Genomic DNA, 17,899 nt, shown 5'->3' with positions numbered 1-17,899 from the left:
TTTAAAGGAGGATCAAAGAAAGAGTGCAGTCCATTTTTCTGCGTGCAACACACATGTGACGAGACGTGTTAGAAATATATCTGATCTTAGTAAACGTAAAACTTTTTCATGGAGCTCCGTATTCCTGAAAAAAGGTCAGAATGATTGTTAAGTTTGGTGACATCTACTGTTTTAGCAGTAAAGGAAGTCTTCACAGTGGCCTGAGCATCCATCCTTAACACTTACTAATTAAGATTGCACAAGTGACACGTAAGGCTTCATGGAGTACAAGTACCTGGATAATTATACAGCACCAAATCACAACAAGAGTCGCCTCAATGAGCTTTATATTGTAAGGTAGACCCCTACAATAATACATACAGAGAAAAACCCAACAATCATATGACCCCATATGAGCAAGCACTTTGGCAACAGTGGGAAGAAAAAACTCCCAGGCTCAAGGAAGGACGGCCATTTGCCACAACCGGTTGGGGTGAGAGAAGGGTTTAATTTAATGTTTAACAAAGAACCATCAAAGATTTAATTTCACTTCAAATGTCTGTTGGAGGGGATGCAAACAGGTGCTTATATGAACATGTGTGCTAACTAACCAATCAACATGCAGCACTACCAGCTACATCAAAAATGGAGTCAATACAATACTGTACTTTTTAAAAACTAAAATACGGCCCTCCTTCCAAATTCACTCTTACTCATTGTGGACCATCTCATGAGAGCCCTCTTGGTAAATACAATTTATAGCCAATTAAATTTTATTTTATTTTATTTATTTAGTGCCAATTCACAACAACAATCATCTCAAGGTGTGTTATACTGTAAGGTAAACCGCGAACAATGTTGGAGAAAACAAAAATCCCCCAAAACAGACAATCTTCTGTAAGCAGCACTTGCTGATGGTGGGGAAGACGAACTCCCTTTTAACAGGAAGAAACCTCTAATACAAACAGGACAAGGGGAGCGGCCATCTGCCTGACTGATTGGGCATAAGGACAAAAGGGGAAAACATAGAGAGACCAGCAGTTTATGCTAGCTAGCTACCCCACAACAGTAGATTTATTTATTTATTCTTTTTTTCATCTGGTAATATTGAGACGACTCCTGCCACTGACTGGTGTTTATGTATGTCAAACCTTCATCCTCGCAGTAGAAAAATTAAACCTTACACGCGGTCAGAGGTTTGATAAGTGCCCACAAAATGGGAATGCTAAAGCAGTAATAAACAATTTTCCAATCTATCTCTTTGATTGGAAAAAAAATTGTGCACTAATTTAAGACTTAATACATGAAAATATGCAGTGTGGATTTGAATAAGGACATGCAACCATTAATGCAGGTAGATGACCAACTGCCCGGACCTCACTTGCTCATTTTAACATTTTATCTTATCAGACAGACTTTAAATCTAATAGTTTCTACATCCATTTTCTAACACTGGGGAACAATTAATTCTCTAGTTGTGTAGGTGACAAGGTCACAAGAATGGGACAGACATAAACACAAGCCAAAAAGATAAGATATCTCATACTTGATGATAAAAGTTTACACAATATATCTCCACACTGATAAACTTCTTAAAAGTGTTGCCAGTAGAGACAAGTCTTTTTGTTTGCTATGCAACATTCAGTCGTGTTAATTTAATATAAAAATTTTTTTAATGTTAATCACAAATTTTAAATTATGCGTCTTTTCTCTCAAAAACCATCAACTTACCAGAGCATCAGCGACTGCTGCCTCCACCTCTGTGCCGGTGTTTAGGACCCTCATGGCATTAACGGACGCAGAAATTCTTGCTTGATGCACCAAACCGTACCGGTCTGCAAACAGAAACGGGAACAGAGGACAGTAAAGTGAAGGTGAATAAAAGCACAAATGCACAGTTACTTACCTGCTTCTCTTACTTACTGGTCTCTTCAATCAAAAAGAAAAATGCTGTGAATTAACAGCTGAAAATATATTTAAGGCTCCAACCACCAAAAGCAAAAAGAAAAGCAACATCTTATAGAAGAAAAACCCAAACAGCAGGTGACCAGGCCCTCGGCCACTAAGCACAGACATGCATCACAGCGGCTGTATACTTATCCCTTGGAAGAAGAAGGATTTAAGAAACCAGCAATTCACCAAATAGGAAAAAACAAACGTGTATGTTAAAAAAACAACAACAACAACAAAAACCATGGAAAAACAAACAAAAAATATATTTAAAAGAAAGATATTTAATGCCACGAAACAAATTTCACATTAGCACAAAAAAATGTAACCGCAGCTATAAACACACTAGAGGCCACTGAATTAAACAAAATAAATAAATAAATCACAGCTAACCAGAAAAAATATAAGAAAAATAAGGCACCGGGAATGCAAAAGAGTGAACACTGTATCAAGAACATAAAATAAAATAAATAAAATAAAATTTTCCCTTTACATGCTTAATTACAAAAGTACTGAATAAAATACTGAGCAGGGAACATAAAACCAACTATAAATGTTGCCTGTAGTCACGTCACTGTACACATCCACAGAAGCATGCTGGCCGGCATGATTTGTGTGTAATATTTTAAAAAATGGGAGGAAACTGAAAGCGGCTTGGCTAGTTGGGGAATCTGATCATGCAGGTCACCTGACTGGCCGTGGGGGTCGGCTGTGGAGAGAGCGCTGGTTGAACGGGAGTGACGTCGGGAGGCTGCGAGGGAAACGAAAGGTGGGCAACATCCGGACCAAAGGGTTAGTGGTGCAAACACACAGACAGAAGCCATTTTTACTCTGCTGGGCTGAGCTTCATGCAACACTGGTTTCAGCACCTCCTCCTGGGCTCAATGGGCTCCCAGGCAGTCCTGAAAACGACAGTTCCTCTCAAGTCCACTTGAAGCCAAAAGTGAATTAATTGCTATCATATTAAAATGTCCAACTTTAAAAAAAGAAAAAACAAAACAAAACAATGTTACAATTATTACATGGAGACCAAACCAGTTCTTTGTTTATCTGTAAACATGTTGATTTCTGCTGTAAAGTTGGTGTCTAAGTCTATATGGGAGTCTATGTGGACACGTGCGCTGCTGGAGCCTCTAGTGGACATTAGATGAACTGCTTTTTGTTTGATTGACTGATTTTTCACCCTGAGGCTGCATCTTGGCAGAGCTTAATGGATTGGGAGCAGTGTCAAAAATATTTGGCTAGTAAACAACGCTACTCTTGTTCTTACAATAGTGATTTTGTCCTTTCTGAGTTTAATGTGATAAAAATGTCCAAAATGAACGACACATTTTATTCAGTAATACCTGAAACTAGTGACTGAGACTGAAACTCATCAGGGAAGTGTTTATTTTCTCATAGACAACAATATGCAATCAGACTTGCAGGTTTAAGCCACTCTGGCAACATAATGTTACCCTTTCTAGCCAAACTGAAACATAAATCTGCCTTTTTGCATTATCCAACCATTCTGCATATTACACTTTTAAGTGTTATGATTTGACATAAAACTGAAGAAAACCTGCTTTAGCTCCATTTCTTGCTCTTAACCTGTGCAAACACAGATCGTTCAGATCAGTTCAGCAGAGTAAAAACAGGTCACGTGTACAGGATAACAGGAGGTGTTGCCCGTCATAATAACAAAGAATTTTTTAACATTAAACGTCGGTGAAAACATGTAGCCTTTTTCCCAGCACACATTTAGATTTTTCAAATTAAGAAAAACACTTATGTTTCTAATACTTGAAAAAAATGGAATCAACCGATATTCATTCACTTATTTTTTTCTACCGTGATAAATCAAAATATTAGCTGTGAAAAGGCACCAAAATGAATAACTGAACTGTGTCTGCTGGCAGAGCAACATAAAGCAAAAAATTCTTTAACAGAGAACAGAAAAAGATGCTGTTACTCTCACAGTTTAGAGTTTTTGGGTTTGGGTCCAAAGAAATTTAGAGAGATTTTCCTGGCAGAGAATGGTGTGATGACAGTAAGCGGGACCAGTCTGCATACGGTAGAGGCAAAGGCATTTCTCACCATTTAATTGGCAAACATGTCTATGATGTTTGAATAAATCCAAATCCAGTTTACTGGAACTAGTGAGATTGGGTATCAAGTCCATAGAGGCCTCTACATTTGACCACTACCTGCTCCACAAAACACTGGACCCCTCCTCCTGCAGGTGGTGGACCCACAGGAGAGCCAATCCATGCATCTCCCTTTGTGTTTATCAAGAAAACACTCTGAATCTGAGGTGAGTGGTTTGCCCACTTATGCAAGTGTTCAAACATCTCCAGGTCTTTTTCACATGTTAGGGAAGACAGATTGACAGCTGGATTGATGAAACATCTGAGAGGATGTGGATGCTGTGTCCGGCTGTTGTGTTGAAGAGACAGCTGAGCATGAAGGTGAAGCTGGTCAAGCTATGTTCATACCCTAATCTGTGACCGTGAATTAGGGGTAATAACTCAGTGAATAAGATCATGCATACAAGTGTTGAGAATGAGCTTCATATGGTGGCTGAGCCCTCTGTGCACCATTTTACCACCATCTGGTGAATGCCTCTTTACAACAAACTTGACGTCACGCCTCTTGATTTCTGTAATCCTACGCATTGTGCCACTGCAGCTGGGTTGAAGACACGAGTCTACGAACATGTTAGTGTTCATGACTGTTTTAATGATGTATCACTACAGAAGTTCAGAGATTAAGTTTGAAAAAATGAAGTTTGTGGAAAAAACTGATTGTTCAGGAGAATAATGCAGCAGCGACCTGTGCCGTAACAGCAAGGATACATGTGGCTGTGTGGTTACGTCACTGGTTGTGTGCAATGTGACCAATGTAGTGGGTGTACTGGTGGCCTTAAGAATAGGATGACAAGGTCAGTCATTCTGGAGAAGATCAGAGTAGATCTGCTGCTCCTGCAAAGAAGACCCAGGATGTGCTAGAGAGATATGTCTTTAGTTTGGATTAGGAAAATCTTGCTGTCCTTATCCAGGAAGAACTGGAGGAGGGTCTAGACAACGATTGGTTACTGCTGCTCCGAGAAGTAATTTTTACTACTTTGTTTATGCTTAGATTTCAAAAATTCTGCAGAGAGATTAAAAAGCCCTTCATCTGCACATGATTTCACTTACAACTATTTCAATTACAGGAATCCCTCTTAAAAAAAGCCCAGCACAGAAACACTGAGGTAAATCTCTTATATAGGAAAACAATTAAATTAAGAAGAGGAAAAACAGAGCAGACACAGTTCATGCACAGAGGAAGGCATGCAGAGATTTCAGATGCTACAGAGAACACAGAGACCAGACAGAAGACTGGAGCAGGAAGCCCGTTTAAGCATCAGGTACATTTTGTTCAGTTGGTAAGCTCACTAGGAGAGAGTCCAGACAGCCGTGAGCTCGGAGATACTCACCCAGAGGAGTGAAGCCCCGAGCGGGGCTGGTGTCACGGCTGCTCTCACGACTGGTGTCGCGACTGCAACCTTGACTCATGCTGGGACGGGGAATGCGGCTCCGGGCTAGCGTGTGGTAGGGGAGAGCAGCAGGAAGAAGAGGTTTACCACACAGGCTGGCTGTTAGGACAACAAGTTAGGTGGGAGTGTCAGTGTGCATCCATAGGAGAAAAGGTGGGAATGAGGCTCGGAGAGAGGAAGACAGAGAGAGAAGAATACTGGAAGCATGAAGCCTCGGATGAGGGTCCTGGAGCATGTAATAGCCAACAATATAAACTGTTTTAAGTGGTTGAACAATAAGTGAGTAACTCTGGTTTTCCATGAAGAGATTACAACAATGTGTATGGTCATTGGAGACAGGAGATTTCTGCGCAGCCCATGTTTATGAGTTTTGGCAGAACAGTGTAAAGGATAGCACAGAAAATCAACTGATTCATAAACCAATCAATAGAGTCAAACTCCTGACCTCTGTCATTGAGTCGGCTAATACAGAGAGACTACGAGAGATTAAAAAAAAAAAAGCAGATACAGAAGGAAAATGGTGAGAGTAAAGAAAATGACAAACAGCAGTAGGGGTGAGTGAGAGTCAGTCATACAGCACATGGCCAGGAAAGATTAGATCCAAACACGAGCTCAGGCTTCAAACTGTTAACTTGTGAGAAACAGATCAAAACAGCAGGATTTGTAAAGAAGAAAAAATACAAATGAGCAAGTGAAGAAAATAAAGACCTCTTTCCCATCTCAAATCAAATCTATAAACAAACACAAAGAAACACTTGACAAGAAACCAAATTTATCAGAAAAACCAAACAGTTTTTGACTTATAGTCTTTCATCAGGTAACAAGCAACCGATCGAGGGTTGAAGAGCTTCATGAAAAAAAGACCAATAAGAGTTTGGACCTGTAAGTCTGAAAAGTCATGACTGTGCCTGGCCCTACAGCAGGGCAGCCAGAGAGGAGAGGTGTGGTGCACAGGAATTCTTAAGGTACTGGACCACGAAATCAATAAAAATAAAACAGCAAGATCATTAAAGATCATCTTCTTGGGAACGTCCACAATACTAACAGCATCTCTGCTATCTTTAGATTTCTGTTCTGAACACTTGCACTGCTCAGTCAAGAACTGACGTTTTAAAGTGACCTAAACTTCACAGAGAACATGTTTCTGGTGATGAGCGCTGTGTCTGCGGGTAGGACTGATCAGATTTTAGATTTTTATTCTGGATTTTCATCCACAGTCTCCAGACCAAAAGACAGCAGGTGAAATGTGAGACCAGGAGCATGCTTGCATCCCCAAATATTCTTTGGGTTGAATTTGTCTCCCAAGGTCAGACTGTAAACTTTAACTAACGTCTGAGAAGGAATATTCAGAGGAAACCATCGGACCTGGATTAAAAACAGAACTTGTACAGAGTTATCTAAAAAAAACACCCCCCCCAAAAAAAGTGCAGAAGTCCAGAAGTGCACGTGGCTGCCAACATAACTGAGAAACAGATTTCTTTGGGTTTGTTTTGTAGTGGTGCTCTCAGTTTTGGTTTCCATCTTTCTTTTACAGAGGAGGTCGTTTGTTAACACCACCAAGTAATCTGCACACAGGCTGCAGCATCTTTTGTAATTTTTCTCAAAAGTTTAACAAATACAAGTTCAAACCAAACAATTTCAATAAAAAACAAAAAAAAAAATTTTTGGCCCTGTTGTGAGATATCGTAGGTCAGAATATACCTGTGAGGAGTAAATATTTAAGGGCGGGAATCATATCGCAATTTACTGTATTACTGATTTATGATCTGCGTAATAAACTCGCTCATGGAAATGTACAGCACACAAAACAAACAGGACTTAATGTTTTTATCAGAAAGATAGGAAAGTCCAGTTTCAGCTATCTGTACATGTGTTCCTGTGACACATGGTGATCAGCACACCTGAGGGGTCAATGCCGTGCAGCCAGTCAAAGGAACACTGTGTGAGATCTGGGCCAGCTTCTTGTTTTTCTTCTGCACAGTTATGTCATATTAATAGTGACACTAAATAAGCAATTCATTCCCTGCACAATTACAATTCCTATTTATGCATCAAATATCAGAAAACTGCAGAAACAAGTCAGGACTAAAGTGTGTTTAATGGAATAAATACAGACTGCTGCTGGCTTCAGGAGCCATTTCAAAAATCATCACTTGTAAGAATTCAATTAATAAGAATCTTTATATTCAGGGTTTTATAAACAAGCCGCGCATCATTAACACGTTTTTCAGGCATTAGTTCCAGTTTCAACGTGCCTGTGACTGAACATCTACCCTTAAATCTCTCCTTAAGACTTTTTTTAAACATATTTTTCATATGTTTTTATTTCTCCTCTACCACTTTCTTCCTCACTTATATTTTTTATTTATTTTATTCATACTTACAGGTCATATTATTCTGATTGTTCTATGTTTTGATGGAAGCTTTATGCCTCATTTTAAATAGCTGTTTATCCTTATTGTATCGTTATTACTGATGGTGAGCTCTTTTATTGAATTCTATATAGAACTCTGCCTCGGCATTTTAAAAATGCTAACTAAATGAATAGTATAACAGTAATTAATTATTATTATTTACTGAAACGTGGATTCCCTCAGTTTGCGATGCCTGGTGGAGACGTGCATCAGTATGTCTCAGTGCACAGACTCCCCGTTGTTTATGTCCACTGTCACTTTTTCATACAGCATTCTCTCTAATGTGTAGATTCTCTTATTTGTTTATTCTACTTTTATCATAACTGGGGTGTAATTTACATTTTTACTGTTATTTATGCAGGTTTGTTAATTTTTGCTGTGCTTTTTATTGCATTGCTATCACATTTGACTTTTAATTGTTCTAAATGCCATCATAATTGATGTTTTATATTCCATATTTTTGTACACTTTTACTGTTTGCCTTAACTAGAAGGCACTTTCTGTGAACTTTTCCTGTTTCTGAAGGTGCTTTAAGTTTAATTCTATGTTATTGTCGTATACAGATAGTAAATGCAGTGAGTGTGCCGCTCCAGAGTCAGGTCCTTACCAAGGCCTAATCGGCTGGGGCTGGTTTCCCGGCTGCAGCCCTGGCTGCGAGGGATCCTGCTGCGCTTGTCTGCCGGAGTGGTGGAGGCTGATGCCGTGGCTCGAGGGATCCGTCCGTAGCTGCTGTGACTGAGTAGCTTACCCGGAGAGCTGGAGCGACTACCGGCTGTTAGGACAAAAAAATAAAAAATTAAAAAGGACAAACAGGAAAAAAGTGGCTGAGATAGTCCTGTAAGGACACTGCAGCCCATAAATCTGACAGATTATGATGTGTTCTTCTATTTTAGGCACAAACCCATCCCATCTTTAAAGGTGAATCACAGTGACAACACAGAGCTTCAAAGACAGGTAAATTACAGTCGTAAACCATCAAGTGACCGAGCTGTGGTAGCCACTAAAACGGCCAAGTGGGACCATCAGATTTTAGACTTTCTTTCTTTGCTTTTATTTTATTCTTGTAATGGATCTGTCTGTCTGTCCCACCCATTCACTGTTTTGTTTGTTACATGACAGGCCATCTAAAACAGGGACGCTAAACTCCACGGTTATGTGGCCCACCAGTTTTACATGGTGGCATCAATATTGAAAATCTGTGGGCCAGACCAGTGAAACTCTCCTCTCTGAGATATCTTAATATATGCTTTTTGTGACATTTTTGTTTGGTGGTGCGATGTGACTTTTCTAATGTAAAATATATGCTGTGGCTCCAAAACGTGGGGAAACACTGCTGTAGATAATGCTTAGTAAATGTGCACAATTACAGAAATATCAGGCTGTTTGTTTGTTACTACCACATGTCTGGGTTTTTTTTGTTTTTTAGATGTGAAAGATTTCACAGATTTTCTAGAGAAACACTAAAAATATCTGAAAATGAAAAGCCTAACTATAAAATAATTACCAACAAATTAATGAATTTAAAAAAATTCACACAGCTTTCCTCACAGAAACCATGTAGGAAGGAAACATGTGGCACACAGAAACATGTAACTTGGTCACTTGAAGGTTAAACAATCAAAAACAAAATCTACAGCTTGGACATGTGGGGTGAAGGAAGGAGGACACTTGTTCAAAGTAAATGGGAACAGACAATGCCTTCCACAGTGGAAAAATAACCCCAACAAAACCTCACAAAATTACTAATAGCTGGAAAGTGTGAGAAACATGCAGATACTGTAGGGTGACACAACGAGACTACGTGCAAAGCTTTAGAGTGGACTTCATTTATAGAACTGCGTTGAATCACTGCTGTCGTTGGCGATGTCACCGTTTGCATTCGTATTTGAAATGTCATAGTTTGAATAAACTGCAGCAGTTTAATGTCTGCGACATAGAGGAGATGACACAAGTATGATCGTTTTCTGATCATTCACTGGAGAAAAGTGCATTGTGGGTAATGCTTATTTACCAAAATTTACCAATTTAACCTATCAAATTTACTGTCTTGCAGCTGTTTCTTAGATTTATAATGTATCACTTATTAATGCAATTTGCACTACTCTCTTGCACCAGATGAGTCTTACTTTTCTTCACCTAACTTCAATTTAAATTTGTTTTTGTTTTTTAAATCACTGTTGTATATATACCATTTTTGCATTGTCTCTTAAAGTATAAGGCCTTTAATATGCAATTAACTATGTTGTTTATTAATGTTGTATAGACTGTACTATTTTATTCGTTATCTGGCTAATGCTGTAACACAATCATTTTCCTTGTGGGATCAATAAAGTTTCTATCTATCCAACCAACCATCCATCCAGTCGCTAAAATTAAATTGGTGCAGTTTTAGACTATGATGGGCAAAGACGGTGGTTGACTGATGTTACTGACTAAACAGTGAGGATACAATGAAGATTTAACGCAATGCTATAAGTCAGGTATGAAAGGTGAGGCATCTGTCTTGTGATTGGTTGAAGCTGAGGCCTTACCACTGATGGGATTGGCTGATCTTGATCCTGGGTGATGGAAGCGATAGGCAGGACAGGGTGGAGATCGAGATCAGTCAGAATGAGACAGAAGGGGTTATGTTCATTGATTTGTTCCCAGCATGCACTCTGGGTGGCTGTGGACATGTTAGCTGTGAGCTCACAGATCTAAGCAACGTACAAAGATAACACAACACACACAAAAGCAACAAAGCGTGCATGTATGGAGGCACACATAAACAAAAACACAAGACTGCACAGAAGAAACACATGTCGAGGGGATGTTAAAGCAGCACACAACAATGAACGTTCAGCGCAGGCTTTGCAGCTTTGTAAAGCCGGATGTGCAAAAGCTGGTTAAACAGCTTCATGCTCACATTTCACTCTAACATCGCTATTTAAGCACGTGCATGAGGTGTCTATACATACGCTGGGACTGTGAGACCACTTTGGCCCGACTTCGCCCCCTGCTGTCCACCACTGAAGAAGAGCTGGCTCCGCCAACGCTGCCCGAGCTCTGTCTCCTTGTGCGAACGCGACCTGGATGAAAAGAAAAAGGGAGAAAGAGCAAGAGGGGGCGTAGAAGGTTTAATAGATGGGAGTGACTGCGGTTCAACCCAGCCCTGGACAGAGACGCTGGAGAAGAAGAAGTCTGAGGAAACAGAATGAAGCAGACCTGGATGAGGAGACAGAGCTGCTCTGAAAACATGAAGGGGAAACAGACACACCTGGCTTTGTTAGTGTTCACAAATAGTTCTCAGTGTTTCTTGTGACCCGCCAGACAGGAAAGGCATTCCTGAATCTGTAACTCGTGCTATTCAGAAAAGGACTTTTTAAAGACCATACATTGAGATAATTCCAATGTTTCATTAAAAATTAACTTAAAAAGTAATTTTTTTTAAGGTAAACTCTGTGTTCATATGTAAAGAAGGGAAATAAGAAAGATCTCTAAGTTCCCTCGCCCACCCAATCAGTAGATAGTCATCGTCCATGAGCCTCATTCTGCTGAATGTCTACCTGCTGTCTTAGTGTTGCCCCATGGTTCTCATAGGAAATCAATGGATTATTGGGTTTATTTCTATAATATTGTAGGGTATCTATGTTGCTTTGATTTTTGCTCTGAAAAAGGGTGTCTTGGGTTTGGAAATGACGTGTTCAGCAGTTTAGTGCATGGCCGCATGTCACTGGAGTGTATTGTGGTGATCGTCAAAGGTTATTTGCTTTGCCTGTTTAGTAATTCCTTGCATTACTTTTCAGTTCTAGAGTTTGGATTCAAAACAATTCTGTGTAATTACAATAAGCTTCCTTTATTCATGGTAAGAAGTGCTGTCACTGTCATCTGTCCATGCAGGCCAACCCAGCTACAAAGCAGCTTTGACAGAGTATGGTAATCAATAACTGGTGTTTTAATTTAATGTGCGTTGTATTTTCTCAAGTTTCTAGAGTCCATTGAACATGGATTCTCTTCTATGGTTGTTTATGGTCTCGGTCTTTGATTTCAAGTCTTAATGAATCAAACCTGATGTTCATTTTGGAAATTATTGTCCCATTAGAGTCAAAAAGGACCTTAAAGTATGAGATGTTTTAAGGCAGGACTACCTTGTGATTGACATGTTCCTCTTGTCCCAGCATGGAGTGTCTCAGTCAGATCCACCCCTTGACCAAAACACTAAGCTAGGCTCAAGGCTGAAAATCCCTACCTGACATGAAGTCTCGGATTAACTTATGCAAGCAAAGCTAACCACTTCCTTTTTACCCTAACAGAAACCACAAGAAATATCTTCAGACTTTTTGACCGAGACTTAAAGATAAACAAACACTGAACATCTTTCAGAGCTGCTCTGTGGCTGAAGAAGATTGTATAACTGTAAAGAGTACTCTGATATTTTAAACATGTACACCTTGTTACATCACATATTCTACACAATAATTAAAATGCATTCTGCACTTTTAGACAACATCATAAACCTTCATAATTCCAACCAAGAAGAACTGATAAACTGGAGGCAAAAAGGTTACAATCAGTTCGGCTTTAATTATCATAACCTTCTCAGGTCTAAGTCCTCAGCAATGATAAGTAACCCTAACTGCCACCTTTGGATTTTCCCACATGCTCTCTACGGTCTTGGGAATTGGGGACAAAACAAACATTCAAACTTATATGCAACAAAAATTATTTGCATTGCTGAAAGCTAAAAGGGTAACTGAAAATCCATCCTGCAGGGCATTTGTGGAAGAAAAGCTAAAATATCTTTCTATCCTAACGTTTTATTTTCTGCAGATCTTTTTGCTTTTGATACAAATGTATTTCTGCGATAAAGGTTTTCATCCTCTCACCTCTACAGCCCTGTTATAAAGCGCGAGGTGCAATAAAAGTGAAGACAGCGGCAACCGCCCAGTCTGCAGGTTCACTGAACGATTGTACGATAAGTTATGGGCAAAAGCCAACTCAGCAAGAACATCTAAAGTGTGCTTTTATGCAACACGTCAAGAATAGCACTTGAAAACTGGCGACAATGATAACAGGGATTATACAACATGCTAAAAATAAATCCCCTTGAGGCGTATAGGAAGTGATTAGACTGTGTGCGTTATCTCTTCATATATTCATCGAGACTTACAGCAGATCATAAAAAACCTTATCTGATCGGCCATTCAAACTCATCTACACTAATGACACCACTCAGGTTTTCTGTGGAAAATCACAGAGTGGATTGGATTTTTCTGACTGTTCCTTCCTCTCACAGTTTGCATTTCTTGATCCATGGAAGAAGGCTGAGCTTCTTTATTACACAGTTTCAGGCATTGTACTAGACCGCTGCTGGTACAGTGAGCATCAGTGCACGTCCACCTGCGGCTGCAGGCTCAGTAACAGAACTTCACTCGCTCTCCTACCTGCAGAGCGAGGGCTGCAGAGGCTGACTGCAGCTCTCATTACGTCTCACACTTGGCACGACATTACAGAGCAGCCGTTGTTTACAGCCACGTTTTGGTTTTTATCATTACAGCTCTGACACAATTTAAATGGGTGTAACACTGACTGACTAGCTGAAGCTACTGCCTGTTGATAATGCGTTTCCTTAACTCGAAAACTAGGTCCGCTAGTATTAGAATTAAACTGCAGTTCCCTTTAATGACACCTTTTTAAAAAACGTGCCTGCTTAAACTGTATTAAGGCTTAATGTTTGCATTATTAGGGGTGTGCCTGATTTTTTTAAATGGAAGTGTCTGACTAAAACAAGACATATGAAAATTCTAGGACTTTATCTGGATATTATTGGGAACCAGTTTGTGTCTGTGTTACACTTGTATACAGTCTGCAGATGCGTCTTGATAAAGTTACCTGAAAAGTTCAAGCGTGATCAGATGTGTGCCTTGTGTCTTATTCCCATTACTGTGGACGTTTGTCCTTGGTCTGTCTTTCAGTTTACTGCCTGAAGGTTGCTTTTACTTCCCTCCTTTTCCTTCCATCCTTTCATTCGATGTGTTTTTTTCCTGTGATCTATTTTTTGAAGTCATCAGAATCTAAGTTAGTTTTTAGTTTGTGTCTTTTTTCATTAGCGTTAAACAACACGAGGACACTTCAAAGAGACCCCAAACCTATGAGTGGCACTGGAGGTAGCAACACCGTGACAGGAAATCAAACTGTGGACCCATTTAGTGCATGCCACCCTGCAGCACACCATGAGAACCTTTTCTGTAGAGTATGATACAGTAACAGTGGATTCAACTGCTGTTCAAATTAGACAGCTGATGGATACATTTGGGTCATTCCATAAAAAAAGAAAATCAACCACATCAGAAAAGACCTGAAGCCTCAAAATCAACAGATTTTTTTTTTGTACATTAACTTCAGTATATTGAGTGAAGCCTTCATACTATGACTATTTTCTCAGTTACTGACCCTCAAAGTGCATTTTTGATTCCTCATAACTTCACAAATATAAGATTTTCCACATGAGTAAGCTCCAACTTTACTTATGTACTCTGATGGTCTGTAACGCTGAGAATATTCAAAGTATGGAGGTAAAATTTAGCGTGGTGAAGTTATTGTAGAAAAATGTGAGGGAGTCAGGTGGTAGCCGCTGATTGATTTTTCATGCAGTGACCCGTTTGTTAGGGTTACAGTCAGAAGGAGGAAATCCATGCAGACAGTCCATGCAGAGGTCCACAAAACTAGAAAGACTACTTAGAAGGGATAAAGAGAGGAAAAGAGAGCACAGATGAAGAGGAAATGTAAACATTGTGACATCTGACAAAAGAGAAACACTCATACACACAGTTCTTACCATCACTTTTACCAGGAGTGCCATCTATGGGGCATTTAAGAAAGGCGGTGCAGCAAAGAGTGGGAGGAGAGGCACAGAGGAAGTCATTAGTAGCAATTGAAGCAGCAACAGGCATGAGTGGGTGAGCAAGGGGCCTCATCGTAATTAGTTAGGGTCATTATGGAGCCATAGGGACTCATTGGAGGAGAACAAAGCAGGGAGAGAAGTTTGTGCATGGGGAAAAGATTACACAAAATATCTCATCTATTGGGAGGGAGTGGCTTAAACTTCTCGCATTAGCTTAAACAGGCGGCCATCACAGCAGGGGGCCACTCAGCCTCAACCAATCAATTTGTGTAAAGTGTCAGTGGAGGACTTAAACAGTTCCTGTTGACAGAACAGTCTAATGGCAACATCAGCAGTTATTAATATTCCCGGGCAGCTCCATAAAAGCCACTGATTACAGGAGAAATGCTTCAATAGCTCAAGATGACAGGAGACTAATCTGTTTATTTGGGACTTTTGCTAAACTGCTGCTTTAGTAGTTCTTACTGTAACATGGAAGAGGCTCAGTTTGCCCCTCAGCTACTTGAGCTGCTCTTCTAAACATCATGGCGCCCAGGAAATGCGACTAGTGTCATATTCACCCAACGGCGGGTGGAAATTATGGGGTCAGAGGGGTCACCTTCTTCTAGGGAAAACAGTGTTCTCCTCATTTAACCCTTCTAACTGTAAAATAGAGATGAACTGATTGATCACCCTCAGAAAAACCTATAGCCTTGCTGCTCATCTGTCCAGAAATCTAAGTACCGGTCAGGGGAATGGCATTAACTGTACATTAAATTTAAAAATGACTGTAGTTCAGGATTTTTTATAAAATATCTAGTGGTTTTTCAATGTGTAATTATAGAGTCAGAGTGAGTGATACGAGGCAGATCATTTTTATTAGTACAAGAAATCTATGTTCAAAGACAGAGGCTTCTGAAATGTGGTGAAGCTCTGTAACACATGACAAAAATAATCATATGATGAAACTGAACTCCTGTAATGAAAAACCAGACCTAATTGTAATCAATGCATCTCGATTGTACGATATTGAATAAAATAATGAAAGGCACTGTGTACTGATAAGACTCCTTCACTCTGCATACTTAAACGAAGGATCTGCAAGACTTCCTCTGTTTACTCTGTGTTGTTTGTTCACTGGGTGAATCCTATGGTTTGTTACTGGGGAGCTATCTGTCCTCGTGCACGTTTACGGAGAGCGAAATGTTTCATTTTGAGAAATAAGAGTGTGAGCAACATGTGCTGAATACCAGAAAGTGGTCTTCCTATTTGGTTTGAGCGGGTTAGAAGGAGGAGAGTGATCAGTTACCTAAAGAGGCGTAGGACCCTGGTGGAAGAGCAGCTGCAGAGCTGAACGGCGAGGAGGCGGGAACAGTGGACAGACGAGACTTGGCGCTGGAGGCGGCGTTTACGTCGATGTCACTGCGGGAGCGTTGGAGGGATCCTGGAGTGGACGGCACCCTGGATCCCACAAGCTTACCTGTGGCAACACAGAGATGTTACTGTATCATGGCTACCTTATGATGCTTTTACATTTTCCAGTTTCAGGATCCATTTTCTACACTCAGATGGAAGCATGGCTGAACTTCGAAAGCACTTAAACTGAGTTTAAAAGCCAGATTCTGACATCTTTGTTGAATTCTTGTACTCCTTTTAAATCCGTTTTAATTCTTGTGCAAAAAGCTCTGTACTAGCTGTTGTAAAACACTCTGCAACCAACTGTGAACTAAATGTTCTTCTTGCTTTCTTTAGGTTTAATTTCCACTCCATGCCAACTGCCAGATTCTGCACGCATATGTTTTTACAGCACTACATGCATGTTGCACCTAAATAACTTTAATTTTAATTTAAGCTGGTTATGTAGTAGAGGAGGACAGAACAGACAGTTACTAATCAGTACAGAAACATAAAAAACCAGACTATAAGTCGACTTTCAAGGCAGAACAATGTAAATGTAATGTTGGTTGGGGTGGGCATCTACAATAAACCCTTCTGCTGAAATACTGCCACCTTGTGGTGACAGTTTTCAACTGTTTATTTTACTGCTGCAACGTGACTTCCACCATAAATTGAGGTGAATTTAACACACTTAACACAGCTCCGTAATTTAGATGTTTTTCTCTCAACTTGTGCAATCTTTCAGTCTGAGGCATCTTGTATTGATCCTCTAACACCCCATCATCTCTCCACCATCAAGCTCCCCGATTTTAAATCTCAGGAGTTCTTAATCAGCTTGGTCCAGGGGAAATGATAACGTGAAGTGACACAGTGCATGCGACTCAAAATGGAAATGTTCAGTGTATGCATCACTACTGAAACCCAAAGATGATCAGTCTCACTGATCTAAACATAAATCTGTTAAGAGCCAGGGTTCATCATAACCAATGCTCCAATGGGCCACGGCCAGTAAACAGGTTGGGCAGGTTGAATGGCCAACTGCTGGCTTGTCTACTTCAGTGGTCTTTTCACCTCAATAATAGAACGTTTTTTAAGTTATCATTGGCCTGCTTTCATTTTGAAGGAAATCGTTGCTGCAAGACATCATTGTGAGTGCTTTATTTATATTTGTGACTAAAAACAGATGCATTCAGACTGCAGTCAAAGTATTTAATATTCAGCCGCTACAAAAAGGTTGATTTCTGGAGGACCTTCGTCTCTGATGCAGAAATCCTGCTCGCTGGATACACCTCAATCCTCCAATCAGAGTCCTTTTATCAGAGCACCTGATTGATGAGTTTAAAGGTTAAGAGAAGTTTATTTACTGCTGCTTCACCAACCACTCCTTTGTTACCATAGAGAGAGAGAGTAAAGCTGAAGACGTGGATTTCCGCTGCAGAATACTGCTTGTTCACCACTCAAAATATTGAATCAATAAATAATTCCAGCTCTTTAACCTGTGACCTCAGGAATCTGTGCTTTTTGTGAAGCTTTCGATTTGTCTGAAGCCTTTATACAAACTTTATATCCTTTCCACGCTGACGAATCAAATAAAAAGATACTTACTTCTCGTCATGCTTCCTCCAATCACGCTCTTCACAGACAGTGGCCGGCTGGGGGAAGAAAAAAAGACACTTTTTAGAATTTATGTGTATCACAACCTAAGACTCATGATTTATAAAATTAAAATGCGTGGACTCCACTTTGGCGCTATCAAATTCAGGTTCTAGTAAAAGCTTT

General features: G+C 40.0%; 1 protein-coding gene across 1 annotated transcript in view; it reads right to left on the bottom strand.

Annotated features, from left to right (window-relative positions):
- The window catches only part of clasp1a (cytoplasmic linker associated protein 1a), a 95,355-nt gene that overhangs the window by 20,840 nt on the left and 56,616 nt on the right, over nucleotides 1-17,899 (bottom strand). The window contains exons 18-24 of the mRNA XM_085375021.1: nucleotides 17,726-17,772; nucleotides 16,032-16,202; nucleotides 10,818-10,928; nucleotides 8,468-8,632; nucleotides 5,387-5,545; nucleotides 2,618-2,680; nucleotides 1,711-1,814 (exon numbers count right to left, since the gene is read on the bottom strand). Coding sequence (XP_085231147.1) covers nucleotides 1,711-1,814; nucleotides 2,618-2,680; nucleotides 5,387-5,545; nucleotides 8,468-8,632; nucleotides 10,818-10,928; nucleotides 16,032-16,202; nucleotides 17,726-17,772 — 820 coding nt within the window. The remainder of the gene's footprint in view (nucleotides 1-1,710; nucleotides 1,815-2,617; nucleotides 2,681-5,386; nucleotides 5,546-8,467; nucleotides 8,633-10,817; nucleotides 10,929-16,031; nucleotides 16,203-17,725; nucleotides 17,773-17,899) is intronic.

Source organism: Diplotaxodon limnothrissa, linkage group LG16 (assembly GCF_057381915.1).
Source record: "Diplotaxodon limnothrissa isolate DT_005_m linkage group LG16, D_limnothrissa_male_GT1.1, whole genome shotgun sequence".
Classification (NCBI taxonomy): domain Eukaryota; kingdom Metazoa; phylum Chordata; class Actinopteri; order Cichliformes; family Cichlidae; genus Diplotaxodon; species Diplotaxodon limnothrissa.
This window is presented reverse-complemented; position numbering and strand designations above follow the sequence as displayed.